At 41.4% G+C, this 21,652-nt stretch overlaps 1 protein-coding gene and 1 long non-coding RNA gene across 2 annotated transcripts; one reads left to right on the top strand and one right to left on the bottom strand.

The window, feature by feature from the left end:
• Positions 1-1,809: 1,809 nt before the first annotated feature.
• NAA20 (N-alpha-acetyltransferase 20, NatB catalytic subunit) lies at positions 1,810-20,494 on the bottom strand. Its single transcript, XM_006062822.2, has 6 exons — positions 20,341-20,494; positions 14,975-14,999; positions 6,987-7,077; positions 6,209-6,344; positions 2,807-2,952; positions 1,810-2,332 (listed from the first exon to the last, which is right to left on the bottom strand). The coding sequence occupies exons 1-6, from the start codon at positions 20,391-20,393 to the stop codon at positions 2,247-2,249; spliced, it is 537 nt and encodes a 178-aa protein (XP_006062884.1). The 5' UTR covers positions 20,394-20,494; the 3' UTR covers positions 1,810-2,246.
• On the top strand, positions 3,756-8,646 carry LOC123329220. The gene is made up of 2 exons (XR_006544573.1): positions 3,756-3,968; positions 5,839-8,646. It is a non-coding gene; the product is annotated as an uncharacterized LOC123329220 (long non-coding RNA).
• Positions 20,495-21,652: the final 1,158 nt, after the last annotated feature.

Raw genomic sequence — 21,652 nt, forward strand, 5'->3', positions numbered from 1 at the left:
ATACATAACCTTTCAGTTTACGGACTTTTGCCAGGTCATTTTGAAGATTAAATTAGAAAAGGAGTATGCCTGGCAGAGGGAGTGCTCAGATGTCCATGCCTTGTGGAATTGGGCATGCTTGGATTAATTTTAACATAAATAACTGTACCTTCTTAATGGCCATTTATACTGAATGTTTATGAAAACACCAGTTGGGAAATAATTTACAGTTGCTACATTTCTGCACAAGGTGTTTTTTTTTTAAAAACCAAGAACATTTTAGTAAAATTTCAGTTATACCATAATCAGTTGCCCAAACTGGCCGAGTTCTGCAGTGGCTTGTTTAAACAACAGTAATTCAGGAGCTGTGAAGAACAATGTCCCATGCTCCAGTGAGTGTGGGAAACCCTAGGTTAAGCCTTGCAGACAAGTCTCTTTATACTTAGGCTTCCTAGGGCTCTTGACATGTTCCTGTATGTTATGAATCCTCAGCAGCAAGGCCTCGCTGTGTTTCCCAAAATACAGTGAACAAGGAAACCATTTCTACCAAGAGCACCAATAAACACTGCCCAGCATGCTGCAGCAGACTGTCTACCCATAAACTTGACTCATTCAACCTGGCCTCGATTTAGAATGTGAAAAACACCTGCGGGAACTTATATGACACCTAGCAACGCAAAGATGATGGTGTATTTGCTGGCTGATACATTGCGTATATTCTCAAGCAAAAAAGCATTTGCCTTAGTTAACCAATCTGAGAAATTGTTTCCTTTAATCTAGCCCATATTCTCAAGCCTGTTTTTTTTGTTGTTCACTGCCAAGGTTATTTGACTGGAAGCATAGCTGTCTGTTTCTTCACCTGTAGGGACAATTAGCAAATTTACTTGGGCAAATGTATTATTACATTGTCAAGTATGTTAGTCACCCAAGGGAGTAAAAGCTAGTTGTTACGGTGTTAAATTCTACCTTGAAAATAGGAGCGTTTGAGAACAGAAAGAAATAGGACCAGCAGGTAAAAGCAACCTGTTCTCCACCTCACTGTTTCGGTCACCAGACTGGCATTGGCTGCTGGAGTCAAAGGCTCTGAGTCCCGAGGTCGGAGCAGGGGCTTCAGAGGAGCACTGTGTTCTGAACTGGCTAAGTTGCACAGCCCCATGGGTGAGATGAAAACGGGCCAGATGCTACTGTAAGTGATTAATCATAATCATGTTTGTGTTGCACATGTGTGAAAGGAAAAAACACCAGCCAAGTTCTTGTGTAAACTCCTTCCACTGTTTGCAGGCACATACCATGCCTGTGTAAAATGCATGAAGAAAAAGTTACTCTTTGGGGAGACTATCACTTCTCTCACCTCCACCAAAATAAGTCCTTTCAAAAGTAAAGGGTTTTAACAGTCATTTGTGATTCTTTTCATTTTCTTTAGCTACTTCTTTTATCCAATGGTATTACAAGTGAAAACTAAACATGAAAATAAGTGGTTAGCCTGTGATCTAATCGTTTGGCCTTTTTTTTTTTTTTTTTTTTTTAAGAAATTAGGTTCTGTTCTCCTTTTATCATCTTTTTGTACTTTGAAAGGCAGGAATACAGTATTGTGAAACTAGACAGAGGAAAGACCTGAGACCAGCAGTGTGGAAACAAGTATCTGGGAAGAACTTCGTCTGCAATAAGCAGGAAGCTCAAGTGTGCAGGGCAGGGGCTGTTCACGTAAGCATTTAAACAATACTTTGTATGTAAATGAAAAATGTGACAAAACAACCCTAAGTGATGACCTTTCTCAATCCTGCTAACTATAGGTTTACAAATGACCATCAAACTTCCAGAAAACATTCATAGAGTCAACAGTGCATTTTATTATACATCTTAGATTTATACATTTCATATATGCTTTTAAAGCTTAAGTTCAATACAAAATAAAAACTGTATATGCAGCAGTGGTTCTCAGGCACAGAATTTAGGGGGAGACTGGAGCAATCATTTTCCCTAGCACACCATGAATAGTGTGTTATGAGCCATGACAGTGGAATGTTTCCTTCTCACCTAACTGCCTTTTTTGGTTGGATTTTATTACAGTGAACAGCTTTAGAAGGTATGATATTGCTAACAGGAAACAAGATGACTTAAAAGTTTGATAACCTATATTTTCTTGAAGTCTTTAAGAGCTAAATGATCCCCTGTTCTCCTAATAGAGCTCCAAGGTCACCTAATGAAAATAATATTGTCCATAATTCTCTTTGGAGCATTATCAGCCTAAGAACCACTGCTCATGGTTATTCAATGTCTTCTGGCCTCACAGGATGAGGTAATGGTATGATGGACTTCTTCTCAGTATCCCTGGATAGAGCTTTCCTCATATCTGTTAAGAAGCAAAGTTTAATGTAAGTACCCAAATGTCAGAGTATGATTTTATATCAGATTTAAAGTGTACAGGTGTTTTAAAAAACACCAAAACCATAAGCGGTTTTGTCCCTTACTCTCCCACTTTTACCAGATTCTAAGAGAAACGTATTTATAAGTGAGACTCCCAAGCAGGAGTACACAAAACACTAACCGAACCCTAGCTGGGATTCAGCTCTTCCTACAAATGTTCTTTTGACAAAGTCTTAGTAACATGTCTATAACAGCAAAACAACCACCGATGGTAATTAACCATTGGTTAGTTAATATAAGTTAGTGGTAGGTTCATGAAGGTAGCTTACAGGATATTTAAATACTATAGCTCAAATTTAAATATGATTTTTTTAAGTGTATTGAAAGAGCTGAGTATTTTAGTCTATAGGATGCATGTAAACGTCCCTTCCTCCGGGACACTGCCCCAGCGGGGACTCACCGTAAGCGTCCTCATCGGGCTCCCCATTGCTCGCCGAATAGTACTCTATGACTGTCCTGTACACGCTGTAGCCCAGCTGCTTGTACATGTTGACAGCAACTTGGTTAGACACTCTTACAAAGAGATCGACAAAAAATCCACCTTTTCTGTAATAAAAAAAAAAAAATCAGAATGGGAGAAGTCCTAGAAAACAATACTGGCATGAGCAGTTCCTCTCTTCATTTACATAGGCCATCTTTACTGTCTCCGGATAAAGCTGTATGAACTTCAGAGAGGTCTTGCACAGCTTTTGTTAGATTTTTTCCTAAAGGCTTAGTGGACTGATGCCAATGCAGATCTCATCCTCTTCTAAATGTTACTGTTTGTATAGAAACGCAGCTGAATTTAGACTCACTTTATGCACTTTCACTTTATATCCAACAGACTAGATTCTTACAGGTTTTTTTATGTGTACACGCTTATCTGTCCAAATAACAGTTATGTTTTCTCTCAGTCCTCATACCTTCTTTTTAGTTGCTTCACTGTACAGTCAAGGATTTCCAATAATTACTAAGAGAAGCTGGCTTTAGGCATCCTGTCCTGGAAAGCATTCCATGCATCACCTCTAATATTTACTAAAGGTTTTCAGTAAATACTTTTTGCAGGTTAAAGTTTTCCCTTTCTGTATCCTAGATTGCTTAATCAAGAGTGAATACTGCATTTTATCAAAGCATTTTCTACATTTACTGAGATAAAAAAATGTTCTTCAGTCTATTAATTGCTAGAATACATTCTTAGGTCCGTTTGCTAAGTTTTTCTAGGACTTCTGTATCTGTTCTTTCTCGTATCGCTTGTCAGGTTTTTGTTAACATTATCTTAGCCTTAAAAAATAACTTCCATTTTTGTGTGTAAGGTTGAACTTAGTCAGAATCCTTTTTTTTTTTTTTTTTTTTTTTACAATTTTCAAGGGACAACCCTTAAATATTTAGAAATATATTTTAATGTTTTGCCTATGTTGTCTTAAGTTTTATGGAGTATGCTGACATTTATACAATGAAAACATGAAACCCACTAAACTGTATTTTAAAAGGAACTATATTTTAACATTACAGAATACATCAGTTATAATGTGCAACAGAGACCTCAGGTCGCCTTGTGAACCCTTTCTGGTGGCCCAGAAAAAGTACGTTGACTCCTGTTATATACAATTAAATCAATTTCTGATTGTTCTAATTAGGAAGAGGCCTGTTTATACCTCTAATTATGATGATCTATTTCTTCCTATAGTTTAGTCAGTTGTTGCATTTTTACTTTAAGTTTGTCACTGGGTATGTAACTTTTGATTGACTCTTACCAATATGCAGTGACTGTTTTTTATTCTAGTAATAACTATAATGTGACTTAATTACACTCTTAATTGCTTTTCACTTTTTGCTTTGGAATTTGCATAATTTAAAAAGTGAAGTGAGCGTAAGTCACTCAGTCATGTCCGACTCTTTGTGACCCCATGGACCATACAGTCCATGGAATTCTCCAGGTGATCTATCCAACCCAGGGATTGAACCCAGGTCTCCCGCATTGCAGGCAGATTCTTTATCAGCTGAGCCACCAGGGAAGCCCAATTTAGAAAATTTCTTTCCTTTTAGTCTTTCTATATCTTTACATGTATTTCCTGTAAATAGAGTACAGCTGACAATATCATTTTTTTAATCTTACTGTCCTAAGAACACTAAACATGAGGTTCACCCTATTGGTACATTGTAAATGTAATAACTTCCCATTCCCCCTCCCCGCTACCACCATTCCACTCGTTATGAATCTTACCACCTTCAGTCTCTGAGTGCTATCATGTAGTATTTGTCTTTCTGTGACTGGCCTATTTCACTTGGCATAATATCTTTGTCTTTAAACTGGAGTTATTAGTTCCTTAACATTGACTGTTGTACTTACCTAATTACACTGGGATTCATGACTACCACCTCATTTCATGCTTTTTGTTTTGCCACCTTCGTTTTTCTTTTGATTTTTTATTAGTCAATTTTTTCTTTGGAAATATAGTTTGTATTTTTAGTGTACACTAATATATACATGTATATATGTATGTATATGCATAGGTACACACACACTCCTGTACAAATACAGGTCACTTAAATCTTAGTAACTACTGTAATGAAGATTTAGGAATTGGAAGGGGAAGGAGAGTAGTTTTCTACTCTAAAAGATAGTCTGTCCTATAAATTTTATGTGTAAGGTCATGGCTATTAGAACACATGTCCGAACTCCCTGTCCACTATAATAATAATGTCAGATAACTTTTTCAACAAGATGTGCATGCCATTAATTCTTGTGTGTAAACTACAATATTCTCCTCTTCCCTGTTCAGTCTAAGAGAACCTGATTCTGCAGAACCACCTGCATTTTTGTTTTATATTGATTTTCATGTGGTCCTGGGGCTTTTTAATGACAGGAATTTTAAAATTCTTAAGGACTAGACTTCTTTTACAGCTTAAACAAGAATGAGCTCAAGTTCCCTCTTGCCCTCAACTTGCCTCAAGTCGACTTTTGAGGCCATGGTTACTTCTGTAAAATGCTCCACTTTAATGGAGCACATAACAAGTAATACATAACAAGTGTCTGATATATAAAACAGGTCTTTAAAAAAAAAAGCCACAATGTTGGCTGTTCGAACTGTGCTCCCAGGTGGTCCAAACTCATGGACGTGCTGTAGAATATTTCAAACATTTGGGGAAAACACAGGCAAACTACTGGCTTTGTATAGTTCACAAAAACACATCACATTATATTTCTTTTGGTGACACATTGTCTTTATGAAGCCAGGCTTTTAGCAATTCCTGTCATTATAAAGCCCCAGGACCACATGAAAATTAATGTGAAACAAGAGTGCAGGTGGTTCTGCAGAATCAGATTCCAAGGTTTGAGAAGCCATGCGATGCCCAGCAGGCACATCTCATTAGGCGATAACCACAGTGACTAAAATGAAATGAAAATATTTCTTTCAGTTTTACTGCTTAAAACTATAAACTTTTCTTTAGCCTAGGACACTATGAAAAAAATTACCGAGATGCAAAGGGCAGTGCAAAGAATTGGGGAATATCTGCCAGTGGCAAGAACAGTAACAGAGACCTTGAGGGCTAGATTCTGATTCCACCTATTACCCAGCTCAAGAGTCTACAGAACATCGTTCAGTCTGCTTTAATCTTCCTCAGTGGCAAAACAGGGACAGTAATACCACTATGAATATGTGACAGAACTGCTGTAAGGACTTTTAGAGGCTGAACATGAAATTCCTATGAAACTGCATCATGACAACATTCAACCTGAAGGAAACAACTGATAAAACATTCACCAAGAGAAAAACCAAATGGTTAGAGTTCAAGAATTATTTGAAAAACAGGCTCCTACCTTTCTGAAATTTCCTCTAATAGCTCCATAAGTTTAGCAGCCAAACCAAGACGCCGAAACTCCGGGGCAACAGACAGAGCTGTGACATGCCCGTGCCATTCTTCCCTTGCCACTGAGCCTTCTGCTTTGCCCATGACTGCCAATGAAAGACCACATCCAGTGACTAAACACGGCAACTCACACGCGGAGAAATACTGTGTGGTGTGCACTTTTATCATAAAGGAAACGACCAAGTTCTGATTTTGAAGTTAACACAAAGTCGGGGTCCCCAACCTCTGGGGACCTGATGATCTGAGGTGGAGCTGACGTAGTAATAACAGAAATAAAGTGCATAATAAATGTAACGTGCTGGAATTGTCCAAAAACCATCCTCACCCTCACCGGAAAATTTATCTTCCATGAAACTGGTCCCTGATGCCAGAAAGTTTGGGGACTGCTGCTTAAAGCCATCTAGCTAATTGTTACTCTTACTTGATACGTATTTTTAAAACGATCTACCATTTCATGTGGGTATGTATGTGTGTATGCACACACAACAGACAGTCCACAGCTCAAACCTGTGCCAGCAACATGACCAGTTCTGTCTGGGTCACTGCTGTATCCCTGGGCCTAGCACAGCACCTAAGACAGAGGGGTCAGTAAGCTGTCCAAGAGGTGAAAAGAAAAGAAAATTACAGGCTCATGATTATAGTTCCAGTTCTGTGATCAGTCTAAGAGTTAAAAGCTATTTTTATCTTAATTGCTTAACCCAGAAAAGTACTAGTAGTGTTATACTTACTATAACCCATTAACTCGCCTCCAGGCGCCTCTGCGACGATGAAGTACTCTGGCCAGTGGGCAAGGTACTGTAGGTAAAAAGGAATCCCATACTAGAGACTCGTTAAGGAGGATGCAAAGTAAGGACAGTCAGAGTTCTTCACAAAACGAGTTTTGAAGTTTCCTTTAAAAAGCATATTTTTCATCCCTAGCCAATTGTATGATTTCTGCAATCAGTTCATTACATGAAATGTTTAGGTTAGCACTAAATTTCAAGAAAACTGCCTGAATATGTAACCTCAGATGTGAATGGAGACATACCATCCAAGAGTGGAGAACCAGGACCCCCAAGTTCTACAGCCTGTCTCCCCTGCTCATACTTTGTCTAGACCCCCCTCCCCCGCACAGCACCTCCCCATCAGCTGCCATTCCTGTCTACCGTCCCCTTACAGTGTAGTGTCACCTGCCCTCTCTCCCTGGTACTGGGCACACAGTGCAGCCTCAGGATGTTTACTTCTCCCTTTCTGCACTAGGATATGAAGGACGAGTGCCTTCATTAGCTTCAGGCGTGGGACAGTGAGAATAACTGTAATTTACTTCCAAAGGCTACTTAACAAACCCAGTTCGTCCAGTCCACTGATTCAAATTCTGCATTTCTAGTAATGCAAAAAATAAAAACCTGATGTTAAAGTGAATGCCTGAGTGCTCATTACTTAGCTCTTCAGCCCTGCTGTCCTACTGAGCTGTACTCATTTCTATACTTCTCAGTATTAACTTGGAGGTGCAGTTCTATAAGGGGACACCATCAGCCTTTTTTTAACTTTCTGGAAAATCTTTTTGTAAATTCTTCAAACTCCCCTCTGAAGGACAGCCTTTATTCTGTCTCTTAAAACATAACCATTAACATGGAAGCACAAGTCTTTCTGCCATCCAGCCACTGACAACATAACCATCTCTTCTCTGGCTACTGTAGGAGCCCCAGGCACTAACTAGCTTATGGACCATGAAGCCCTGGCAGGCACCTCACCCGGTTTATGGGACTTTTGCCAAAAACTACATATAATGGGAAGCATACCCTGTAGCCTGATTCGCACTGTGATACTTTGCCTAATATACAGTGAAAAGTTTTCTGTCATTAAAAATTCTTCAAAATCCTTTCACTTTTTTAAACAGCAGTCTTTAACAGGTCATAATCTTTTCAATACAAATGAAAATTGAGGCTTTTTTGTTTTTGCTTTTTTCACTCAACTTTGTTTCTGATATTCAGCCCTATTGTCACCTGTTACAGGTGATTTTTACTGCTGATAGTACTCCACTGACATAACTCAGCGACAAACATTTCCTGTAAAGAGCCAGACAATAAATATTCAAGGCTGTGTGACCCATATGGTCTCTGTTGCAACTACTATGAAAGCCACAATAAATCCTAAAGGAACTTCCCTGTGTGGAAAAGGCCACAAACAGGATCAAGAAAATTATGAATGGGAAAGCTCACGGGTATGGCAAAAGAGGTAAAGGTAGGAAATCCTCCACACACAGATACAGTATCAAAACCAACACATGTGAGAAGAGTACAGGATATTGGAAATGCATCAGAAATTGGGACCAGCAACTTAAAACAATCCTGTATGTACACAGACAGACTGCTGTATCAAAACCTCATGGAAACCACAAACCAAAAATCTACAATAAAGACACACACAAAAAAAGCAATCCAAACACAACACTAAACAGAGACATCAAACCACAAGAGAACAAAAAAGGAAGGTAATACCTACAAAAACAAACCCAAAACAAGAAAGTAGCAGAAAGAATATGTGTCAATAATTACCTTAAATGTAAATGGATTAAATGCTCAAAAGACACAGACTTGCTGAATGGATACAAAACAAGACCCATATATATGCTGTCTCCAGGAGACCCACTTCCAATCTAGGGACACACACATACTGAAAATGAAGGGACAGAAAAAGGTATTACATGCAAATGAAAAAAGAAAGCTAGAGTAGCAATACTCGTATCAGACAAAAGGGACTTTAAAGACTGTTACAAGAGACATAATGATCAAGGGATCAATCCAAAAAGACGTATACATGCACCCAACAAAGAAGCACCTCACTATATCCTGCAAATAACAGAGAAGGAGAAATCAACAAAACTATAGTGGGTGACTTTAACAAGCTGCTTTCATCAATGAACAGAGACAAAACCAACGAGGAAACACAGGCCTGAAATGACACATTATACTAGATGGATTTAACTGATATTTATAGAACATTCCATCCCAAAGCAGAATATACTTTCTTCTTAAGTGCTCATGGAATATTCTCCAGGATAGATCACATACTGGGCCACAAATCAAACCTTGGTAAATTTAAGAAAGTTCAATCAAGCATCTTTTCTGACTATAACACTATGAGATAAGAAATCAAATACAGAAAAAATAAAAAATACAAACACATGGAGGCTGAAAAAATATTTACTAAACAACCAGTGGATCACTGAGGAAATCAAATACCTAGAGACAAATGACTGTAAGAACATGACAGTCCAAAACCTATGCTGCTGCTACTGCTAAGTCACTTCAGTTGTGTCCGACTCGGTGCAACCCCATAGGTGGCAGCCCACCAGGCTCCCCCGACCCTGGGATTCTCCAGGCAAGAACACCGGAGTGGGTTGCCATTTCCTTCTCCAATGCATGAAAGTGAAAAGTGAAGTTGCTCAGTTGTGTCCTCCTCTCAGCGACCCCATGGATGGCAGCCTACCAGGTTCCTCTGTTCCTGGGATTTTCCAGGCAGGAGTACTGAAGTGGGGTGCCATTGCCTTCTCCACCAAAACCTATGGAACGTATCAAAAGCAGTTCTAAAAGAGAAGTTTATAGCAATATAGTCTTACCTTAGAAAATAAGAAAAATCTCAAGTAAACAATCTAAACAAGTAAACTATCAAGTAAACAAAGCAACTAAAGAAAAACAAAACCTCAAAGTTAGTAGAAGGAAAGAAATCATAAAGATCAGAAAAGAAATAAATGAAAAGATCAATGAAACTAAAAGCTAGTTATTTGAGACAATAAAATAGATAAACCTTTAGCCCAAACTCATCAAGAAAAAAGCTCAAATAAATGAGAAATGAAATAGAAGTTACAACTGACACCACAGAAATACAAAGGATCATAAAAAACTACTACAAACAACTATATGCTAATAAAATGGACAAATTCTTAAAAAGATACAATCTTCCAAGACTGAAGAAATTGAAAATATGAACAGACCAATCACAAGTACTTAAAATGAAACAGTGATTTTAAAATGTCCAACAAACAAAAATCCAGGACCAAATGGCTTCACAGGTAAATTCTATCAAACACCTAAAGAAGAGTTAACACCTATCCATCTGAAACTTTCCCAAAAATTGCAGAAAAAGGAACACTTCAAGCTCATTCTATGAGGCCACTATCACCCTGATATCAAAATCAAAGATACCACAAAAAAATAATTACAGACCAACATCACTGATGAACACAGACACAAAAATCCTCAACAAAATACTAGTAAACCAAACCCAACAATACATTAAAAGGATCATACACCATGATCAAGTGGATTTATCCCAGGGATGCAAAGATTCTTTAATAGCTTCAATCAACGTGATATACAGCACATTAACAAACTAAAGAAAAACCATAGAATCATCTCAATAGAAGCAGAAAAAGGTTTTCACAAAACCTGACACCAATTTATGATAAAAAACTGTCCAGAAAGTTGGCATAGAGGGAACTTAACCTAAACCTAATAAAAGCCATATAGGATAAACCCTCCGGAGAAGGCAATGGCACCCCACTCCAGTACTCTTGCCTGGAAAATCCCATGGACAGAGGAGCCTGGTAGGCTGCAGTCCATGGGGTCGCTAAGAGTCGGACACGACTGAGTGACTTCCCTTTCACTTTTCACTTTCATGCATTGGAGAAGGAAATGGCAACCCACTCCAGTGTTCTTGCCTGGAGAATCCCAGGGACAGGGGAGCCTGGTGGGCTGCCATCTCTGGGGTCGCATAGAGTCGGACATGACTGAAGCAACTTAGCAGCAGCAGGATAAATCCACAGCTAACATCATTCTCAATGGTGAAAAGCCAAAAGCAGTCCCTCTGAGATCAGGAACAAGGCAAGAATGTCCACTGTCACCACTTTTATTCGACATAGTTTTGGAAGTCCTAGCCACAGCAGAGAAGAAAAAGAAAAGGAATCCAAACTGAAAAACAAGTAAAACTGTCACTACAGATGACATACTACACACAGAAAATCCTGAAGATGCTACCAGAAAACTACTAGAGACCATCAGTGATTCTGGTTAAAACTGCAGGATACAAAATACACAGAAATCGCTTACATTCCATACACTAATGATGAAAGATCAGAAAGAGAAATTCAGGAAACAATGCCATTTACCATTTACATCAAAAAGAAAAAAAATTACCTGTGTATAAGCCTACATAGGGGACAAAAGACCTGGACTCTGAAAACTATAAGATGCTGATGAAAGGAATCAATGACAGATGGAAAGATACACCAAGCTCTTGGATTGGAAGAATCAATATTGTCAAAATGACTATACTACCCAAGGCAATCAGGTTCAACTGCAACCCCTATCAAATTAGCAATGGCATTTTTCACAGAAGATTTTTTTTTAATTTGTATGTAAACACGAAAGACCTCAAAGACCCAAAGCAATCCTAAGAACAATGAACAGAGGTGGAAGAATCAGGCCCCCTGACTTCGACTATACTACAAAGCTGCAGTCATCAAAACAGCATGGTACTGGCACACACACACACACACACACAAAACACCATGGAGAAAAGACAGTCTCTTCAGTAAGTGGTGCCAGGGAAACTGGACAGCTATATGTAAAAGAATGAAATCAGAACATTCTCTAACACTATACACAAAAATAAACTCAAAATGGATCAAAGACCTAAATGTAAGATAAGATACTATAAAACTCTTAGAAGAAAACACAGGTAAAATGCTTTTTTTACATAATCATGTCAGTATCCTTTACAGTAATCAAAATAAATGGGACCTAATTAAACTTAAAAGCTTTTGCACAGCAAAGGAAACCATAAAAAAAAAAAAAAAAAAATGAAAAGACAATCCACAGAATGGGGGGGAAACTATCTGCAAATGAAGTGACTGAGGTGGTTAATTCCCCAAATATACAAATAGCTCATGCAACTTTGTATCAAAGAAATAACCCAACCAAAAAATGGGCAGATATAAATAGAATTTCTCCAAAGAAGGCATACAGATGGCTAAAAAGCACATGAAAAGATGCTCAATATCTCTAATTATCAGAGAAAAGCAAATCAAAACTACAATGAGGTATCACCTCACAGTGGTCAGAATGGCCATCTTCAAAAAGTATACAACAAAATGCTGGAGAGGGTGTGGAGAAAAGGGACCCCTCCTAGGGAATATAAACTGGTAGGGAGAACAGTATGGAGGTTCCTTAAAAAACTAAAAATAGAACTACCATATGATCAAGCAGTCCCACTCCTCTGTATGTATCAGGAGAAAACTCTTCACTGCAGCACTGTTTATAATAGCCAAGACATGGAAGCAACCTAAATGTCCATTGACAGATGAATGGATAAAGATGTGGTATACACATAACAATGGAATATCACTCAGCCATAACAAAATGAAATAATGCCATTTGCAGCGACCTGGATGGACCCAGAGATTATCATACTAAGTGAAATAAGGTAAAGACAAGTGTCATATGCTATCACTTTTATGTGGAATCTAATTTAAAAACTGATACAAAGAAACTTACTTATAAAACAGACTTATAGGTATCAAAAACAAACTTATGGTTACCAAAGGGAAAACATGGGGTGAGAGATAAATCAGGGGTCAGGGATTAACATACACACTACTATATATAAAATGTGTGTGTGTGTAAATAACCAATAGGGACCTACTGTATAGCACATGGACTTCAACTCAATAATTTTCTGTGATAACCTATATGGGAGAAGAATCTGATAAAAGAATGGTTTTATATATATAACTAATCACTCTGCTGTACACCTAAAACTAACACAATACTGTATATCAATTACACTTGCGTTTTTTAAAAGGTCACAAAACAAGAGGGATTATTATTAATATATATTACAGATACGGTCAGTTTTAGATATTTAAAAAACCTGCTTCCATTCTACTATTATGTTCTTTAAGTAAATATATATGTTTTAAATATTCAATTATTTTCTTGTGCTGAACTGACCTAAAGGTTCAGAAAATTGTAACAAGAATTTTATTTTTTGACTTCAAAGTTTTAATAAAGTTTTTACTACAAAAAAAAAGTACACACATGCACACACACCCACATATTCTTGATTTCTACTGCTGGTGTAAACATGCTACTGATTTTTTAAAACTTGATCCTGGTTCTAACATTGGTGAACGTTCTTTAGTTGTTCTTTATTCTAGACTGATGATTGTACTATCAATTGTAAATGATGATAGTTTTATTTCTACCTTTCTCGTCCTTATACTTCTTCCTTCTGTAAGTTTGGTCAGTTCCTCTAGAACTATGTTAAAGGGTAGTAGTGACAGTAGGCATTCTTATCTTATGCCCAATCTTGAAGGGAATGTACCTTAATTTCTCACTCAAGTATATAATGCTTGCTCAAAGTTTTAAAATATAAAACCTTTACCAAATTAATAAAAGTCCTTCCAGTTCTAGCTTGTTATACATTCTTACCATAAAAAAGCACTACACTGTAAGTCAGCTATATTTCAACTAAAAAAAAAGAACTGTGAAAGTCAAGGACTAGACACAGCGTGTAAATTATTCCCCAGTAAAGCGTTATTTACAAAAACAGGCCCCTGCATATTAGCGTGCTCACCCCTGACATAAACGCCTCTATTTCAGGTTCCAGGAAACAGAATTACCGGGTATTCATGAGTAAAGTGCCTTCAAGAGACTAGCTTTTGAACATTCTCATAAACTGCTCTGTCACTAGCAATTTATGAGAATACTCCCCTCACCTCACCTCCATCAGCCTTGAGCTTCATCACTGCTTGAAATCCTTGATAGTTTGATAGATAAAACATGGTACATCATTTTGGTTTTAATTATCATGTCTTTTAACTGGTGAGACTGAACTCTTGAAATTTTCATAGCCTCCTATATGCCCTCTTGGTTAAATGATCAATTAACACTACCCCACAGTGGACATGGCACATAACCCAGAAATCCAACTCTGTGTTTCAAGCTGTTGAGAATGTAGGAGTTATCTATTCAGGTCAGAGGACCCTAACTTCACACATCCTTGCCCATGTTTCTATTGGGGACCATGACAGATACTGCTAATTGTTACCTAAAATCGTTTTTTTCCCCTTTAGCAACCAGCCTGAATGTAAACCCCAGCTCATCCCAGACTGTTCTAGATAGGTGTATCTCAAGGCAGGTGCTGGTCTGCAGGGCAGAGGGCCGCGTCACACCTCACAGTGGTCCCCTTGGCTTCCCCTCTGCTGACTGACGCTCCTGCCAGGAATGCGGATGAGATGCCGTAGACTCTGGAAGCCAGGGTGCCCTGGATGACACAGTGGTCCTAGGGCAGAGCCCGGTGTCATAGGATGTCATGGAATCGCCCGGCACTGATCATCCTCTTGAGGCTTTGTTCTTATCAGACAAAAACAGCCCCTCCTGCTTAAGTCACAGCTTTCTGCTGCTCACAGCTATGCTTACTACTGAGGGGCAGGGAGGGCAGGGGATTGTATTGTTCTTGATTTATGAGGTCATTATATTAGCAGCTTGTCAGCAGATGTAAGATAACTCTTGTTCCCAGTTTTTAGTTTCTTTTTAATTGCCTTTAATGTTGTTTATGATGTTTCCTGACCTCCAAGTCTTAAACATTTTCAGTGTTCAAGTCTATTTTTTTTTCTTTTCTCTATTTTGCTTACTCTTGGAAGCCTTTATTTAAACTTTTTAAAAAAGGATACAGTTTCTGTAAGTGGATCCAAGTTACTAAAAGAAACAAGAGGAATGTCAACAGTAAGCAGTGTTTACAAAATCAGTTTAAATAGGCCAATTACAACTAAAAATAACATGCACAGGGAAAACAGAACATGTTAAATTCACAACTTTAAACCAACTTTTCAACTAAGAAAGATGGTTTAACCTACCTAATGACCATACTAAGCCATCAGCACAGCCACTATAAAGACACCCATACATGTTCATTCAACTGCTTCTTTACAAATTACTTTACAGTTAATACATCATCAAAACATTCTGTCTTCTTTTTTTTTGGCCACGCCTCACCGTGGCTTGTAGAATGTTAGTTCTGCAACCTGGGATTGAACCCATGCCCTAATGCACTGGGAGCACTACGTCAACCACTGAATCACCAGGGAATTCCCTACAATTTTCCATTTTCTAACAGTAAACTCTAAGTGGAACTGGTGACCAACCTGGGTTGTCAATCACAGACAGGGCTACACCAGCCTTGCAGCATGTGCCAAGGGCCAGCCCTGCCTTACCCCACCCTCTCAATGTGGGCGCTTTCACTCTGGGGCTTCTTCTGCTCCCCGCTGCCCCCATTCTCGTACCTTTAATTTTGCTCTCAGAGGAATACTCCTTACTTGGCTCTGGAGCTGCTGAGCAGCTGCCTCACCAGCCTGTCTGGCCACAACACTCCCAAATCAGCATTTCCACACCTGCCTCCCTGCAGAGAGCTCTGCCCCTCACTTTCCGGTTCAGTCAGTGGAAGCACAATCCTGGCGGAGCCCGGAACAGCGCCCTCAGCCCCTCACACATGCAGTCAAGCTCGTCCTCGGGACCTTTAGCGACAGCAACGGTCACACTGCGTTTCTGGAGACCAGCAAACCTTGGAGCCCCTTTCCCCTCCAAAATTACTGAAGACCCAAGACTTAAATCTATTGGTATTTAAAAGTGTAAGATATTTGTTCATTTAAAAAAAATCAGTTAAATATTAATGTGAATGACTTTTTTGAACCAAAAGTCACTATTTTCAAAAACAAAAGAAAATTTAGTGACAAGAATGTCATTATTTGAACAATTTTACGTATCTTTTTAATGTCTGGCTTAATAGAAAACAGTTGATTTTTCATTTCTGTGTCTGCTATGCTTTCTGTTAGATGATCACACATCTGGAAGACTCCACTTGTGCACTAGTAAGAGAATGAGAGTAAAAAAAAAAGCAATAAAAAAACAAAAAACCGGACTTCTCTGGTGGTCCAGTGGTTAAGACTGTGCTGATAATGCAGGGAGCCAGGGTTCAATCCCTGGTTGGGGAATTAAGATCCCACATGCTGCGTGGCATGGCCAAAAGGTTTTAAAAAAACCGAAAACCTTAGTTTTATCATGAAAATGGCTCTGATCCTGCAGAACCTCCCAAGCAATCTTGAGGCGCCCTTGCCCACACCTAGAGAATCACTGCTCTAATCGAGTACAGGACTCACTCTCCGCCCTTCTCAAGGCTACTTTATACCCTCTCCTGTCTCCTCAATGCTCCCTCTTCCAGCTCAGCTGCTTCTGATTTCAGGAAGAAAACACAACTGTAAGAAGCAGCTTCACCAAGGTTCCAGCATCCGCCCCACCTGCTCTCTGCCTGCTGCCTTGGACCCAGGCCTGGAGTGCAGGTGGGCAGGTCCCACCACCTCTCAGGACCCAGCAGCCTGCTCCCCTGAAAGAAATGGACAGACATGCTGCACACTAGGCCATAGGGACACGTGACACAGTCCACAGCTCCGTCCCCCTGACATGCTGTCCTCTCTCAGCCTCCAGACCCAGCAGCAGGGTTTCCTCCTGCTTCACTGGGCCACTGTGTCTCCTTTACCACGTGATGCCCTGGGAGCCATCCTGGAGCCTCTTTTCCTGTCCACACTCATCAATGAAGTCACCGAGCCACCTGGGTTTAACACCATCCATGCAGTGTTGACCCCCAAGTTTCTATTTTTAGCCCAGACCTAAACCTGAAATTCCCATGTCCAGATGCCTGGCTGACTTCTCTACCTGGGGGTCTGAGTACCCTCTGCAGAGAAGCCCATGTCCAGCACTGGCCTCTCCAAGGTTGAGCCCTGTGACTCCGACCTGGTGTTCTCACACTCCCACTTGCTGCTTGGGCCACACTGGCAGCCGCCTCCGCCTCCCTGACTTTGTGTCTGAAACAGGAACCAGTACCCATACTACTCTGCCCATACTACCCATGCCCCAAAACCTACACACTCCCCCTATCCCCATCTTCCTGCAGTGACACCTTCCCTGAAACACCTCACTCAAAGCCAAATCCATATGTACTTCCTATTTCCCTTTCCTGCTCTCGTTTTTCCTTGTTTACTGAACACTAAGTTCTATCTTACTTTCCCCTCTAAAATGTAAATTCTGGGAATTCCCTGGCAATCCAATGCAATGGTTATGTACAACTACAGCAACTTCGGCTTTCAATGACTTTGGTTTTCATTGCTGAGGGTCCCGAGTTCAACCCCTGGACTTGGGGAACCAAGAACCGACAAGCTGTGTGGTGTGGCCAATTTAAACAAATAAACTGTAAATTCCATAAAGATAACATTTTTTGTCTTGTTATCTACTGTCTCTTCAGTACTGGCAGGCAGAAAATATTTTTCCAAGGATAAAATATTTGCTGTTGACGGCAATGTTTCCACATCCGTTGCTTCTTTCAGTTACTACTGCAACACCCTACCCCAGTGACTCTCCGTGTTCTTGACAGAAGCGCCCTAATCAAGGTGAGAAACAAGGAAGAGAGGAGGGAGAGGAGTCCCCCACTGGCATAGACTGAAGAGGCCTTGACAAGTTAGATGACTCTGAACTCAAATTGTTGTTGTTTAGTCGCTGAAGTGAAAGTGAAGTTGCTCAGTCGTGTCCAACTGTTTGCGACCCCATGGACTGTAGTCTATCAGGCTCCTTCATTCATGACATTTTCCAGGCAAGAGTACTGGAGAGGGTTGCCATTTCCTTCTCCAGGGATGTTCCCAACCCAGGGATCAAACCCAGGTCTCTCGAACTGCAGGCAGATGCTTTACCGTCTGAGCTACCAGGGAAATTAATACATTTAAAATAAGGGGGCCTAAATGTCCTATGTGAGTAGTGGGACAGTAACCATGGAAACCAGTCCTCCCTCCCTCCCCATCCTACGAACAAAAACGTTGGCAGTAGTTGTTGATCCCCAGGATAAAACCAAAATGTAAAGAAAAGGACTAGAACCTCTGGTGAGTGAGTGAGTGAAAGTCGCTTAGTCGTGTCCGACTTTTTGCTTAGTCACTAAGGCGTGTTCAACTCTTTGTGACCCATGGACTGTGACCCACTAGTCTCCTCTATCCATGGAATTCTCCAGGCACGAGTATTGGAGTGTTTGCCGTTTCCTTCTCCAGGGGATCTTCCCAGCCCAGGGATAGAACTGGCATCTCCTGCATTGGCAGGTGGACTTCTCACCACTGAGCCACCAGGCAAGTCCTCATAATTAATCTTTAATTAATGGTAATTTTGAATATATACCTTTTTTGTTATACAAAGGCATGATGACTTACACAATGTGGAGATTAAACAACTATGTGTCGATTTTCTCTGCCTGTTGACAGGATGATGTTTTGTTGTACATAAACGGTCACGCTTATTCTCCTTCTGTTCTATTCATTTTCATATAAAAGTGTGGGCCCTTCCTCAGTCTTCGGTTAAAACTGACTTTCTAGGCAGCTTTGCCTCATCCATTCTTGAAATGTAAAGCACACTGTCACTTCCCGGGTCTGTGCTTCTGAAACCCAAGCCTTCATCAAGTTATCATCTCTGGGCCATTGCCAAGACCTCCTAAATGGCTCACCTGCCAGGTACACCTTCTCCAGTCACCCCGAGACACACGGCCCTGCGGCGGACAGCTTAGGGGTCCTGTGCGGCCAGGAATGAAGAACCACCAGACCGGGCCCAATCTCTTTACGGAGTCTCCTTGCTCAGCCCACTCCCACACAGGGCTCTTCCACCTGGGCCATTCCTCTGAGCTCTCAGCTCCTTAGCTGACTCACGCCAAAAAATGGGAATGAGAAGGGCAACTACTTCACAGAGGTGTGAGGAGGAAAGGGGTTACTCCCATCTTCCCTGTAGCTCAGATGGTAGAGAGTTTGCCTACAATGCGAGAGAGTGGGGCTCGATCCCTGGGTTGGGAAGATCCCCTGGAGAAGGGACAGGCATACTCCAGTATTCTTGCCTGGAGAATCCCATGGACAGAGGAGCCCGACTGGCCACAGTCCGTGGTGTCGCCAAGAGTCGGACACGACTAAGCTGCTGCTGCTACTACTATAGCTACTAAGGAGTTACTCCGGGGCCAGGCACAAGGAGACTGAACGCAGTCGCCTCAGTTAATCTGCTCCGACTGAGAGAGGCCCCCAGAAACCACCTCCGCCCCCCAAAATGGGGGCACAAGTCCAGTCTCACAAGTTGCTCTGACCTCGGAGTTACAGAATCCGGCTCCTACAGTCAATCCCCGCCCGAGCGTCGGCCGCCCCCCAAGGCAGCAGCTTCCTCCTCCAGCACCTCCTTCCTCACCACTGTCAACACGTTGCCATTTTCTGAGACTCAGTCCCTCTGTGAACGTTTCTAGCGAACTCCTCTCAGGTTCTTTCCATCCTCCTGACACTTGAACCTGAACTATCTGGTCCTTTTTCAAATAATTGCCTCGAGATCTTTAAAAGTGGGTCTGGGATTGGTGAGGTGGGTTGATAAGATGGGCTGAACTGTGATGAAGCCAAAGAAGTGAAATAGTAAAAAAAAAAAAAAAAAGTGGGAGTCCAGCTGGTAGTCTACAGGTGTTCACGGTAAAATTCTATCAAGCTTTTAAGCGCTCAGAAATTTTCATAATAAAACTTAGGAAAAAAATAATGAAACCTGCAAGTCACAGAGCCTGACTTAAGTCGGACGAAGGACCGGGCACCCCGAGGACCGCCCCTCGACCCCCCTCGCCCCATCCCGCAGCAACAAGTGGTACCCCCGCCGAGACGCGCAGCAACAGTAACGAGGAGCGCAAAGGCGCCGCGCCGGGCTGCGGCCAGTGTTACCCCGCGCGGATACAAAGTAACCGCGCCGCCGCCGGGCCCTGGCTGCCGCGCAGGGGGGGGGGAAGCCGGCAGAAAGCGGCGGGGAGCTCAGCTCGGCGGCCCCCGACCCTCGCCCGGCGTGCCCCCAGGCCCCGAGAGGCGCCCGCACTGCGGTCGGGGCTGCGGGTACACGGCCACCCGGCCAAGGTCAGCGGGGCCGTCCGGACATCCCGCCCGGCTCCCACCCAGGGCTGCCCCGGGGACGCGCCGGCCGCCGCCGGGCCCGAGCGTGCCTCACTCACATGTTGTTGAAGCGAAACAGGTCGTCGCACGTAAAGGCCCGGAGCGTGGTCATCGCGTCGCCGCGGCCGCGGGAACCGGTTCGCGGAACCACCACACTCGCCCCGCCGGAAGTCGTCCGGCGCGGATGCCCCAAGGCGGCACGGGGGGAGGGGCAGTGCAGAGAACTACTTCCGGGCCACGAGTTGCTCGGCAACGGCGGTCGCGACTTTGCGCCCTCTGGAGGCCGAAGCCGGGGACGCTTGTAACGTCTGGGGTTTTCCAAGGATATTCGCTGTGAGCCCCCGAGAGAAGGAAACAAGAGGCTGCCAGGGGTTAGGAACCCAGGGCAGAAAAGCAGGGTTCAGGATCACTTTGTGCCCCCTGGCATGTGAGGAAGGAAGCCGAGAGGGATGGGAGAACTCATGGTCCAGAGCGGCCTGTCCCAGTGATGCCAGCCGTGCATGCGACTGCAAATTTTCTAACATATTTCACAACATAAGAGAAAGGTGGAATTAACAGCATTATTATTTTACCCAGTATATAAACAATATTGTTTCACATGTAATCAGTTTTTAAAAATTTTAATAGAATGCTTTAATTTTTTCTTTTTTTTTTTATGATACTAAGTCTTAGAAATATATTTGCAGCATATTTCAACTCAGGACCTAAATTGTCATAGGCAATTCTTGTCCTGTATTTAGATTTCATAAAATGTATGATTAAAAAGTGGATTGATATACCCAAATTGTTCCAACCATGCTAAGTTTTCAAGTAGCCTTTTAAAAAAGATAAAATTGTGATTCTCATACAAACATAAAATGCACACGTAAAAAAACATTTAACTCATTCATTATGAAAGAACCACTAAGATGTTACCATGGGTTAAAAGGAGAATTTAAACCGCAGAAGGCAATCAGGAAAGCTGAAATGTGTTTATAAATACATGTACAGCATGTCTATTCACTGTATCTCCTGGCCATGTACCATGCATTTGTATTTCTGTGGACAGGAATCCTTTTATTACTGTCCATTTTCTGCAGCTTACAGAGTTAACCTGGATGCGTGTACCTGGCAGAAAGCCGAATCTTTTTTTTTTGTTTTTTGGTAATTTCCAAATGAACTGAATTAAAACTAAATAGATTACTGAGCACCAAAGGAATAAGAGTACCCAAAGATCTCCTTTATGCTTAAGATATATATTATATTACGTCATATACGGGAAGATCCCCTGGAAGAGGAAATGGCAACCCACTCTAGTATTCTTGCTTGGAAAAGTCTATAAACAGAGAAACCTGGCAGGCTACAGTCCATGGGGTTGCAAAGAGTTGGACA

This window comes from Bubalus bubalis, chromosome 14, assembly GCF_019923935.1.
Source record: "Bubalus bubalis isolate 160015118507 breed Murrah chromosome 14, NDDB_SH_1, whole genome shotgun sequence".
In the NCBI taxonomy this organism is placed as follows: Eukaryota; Metazoa; Chordata; class Mammalia; order Artiodactyla; family Bovidae; genus Bubalus; species Bubalus bubalis.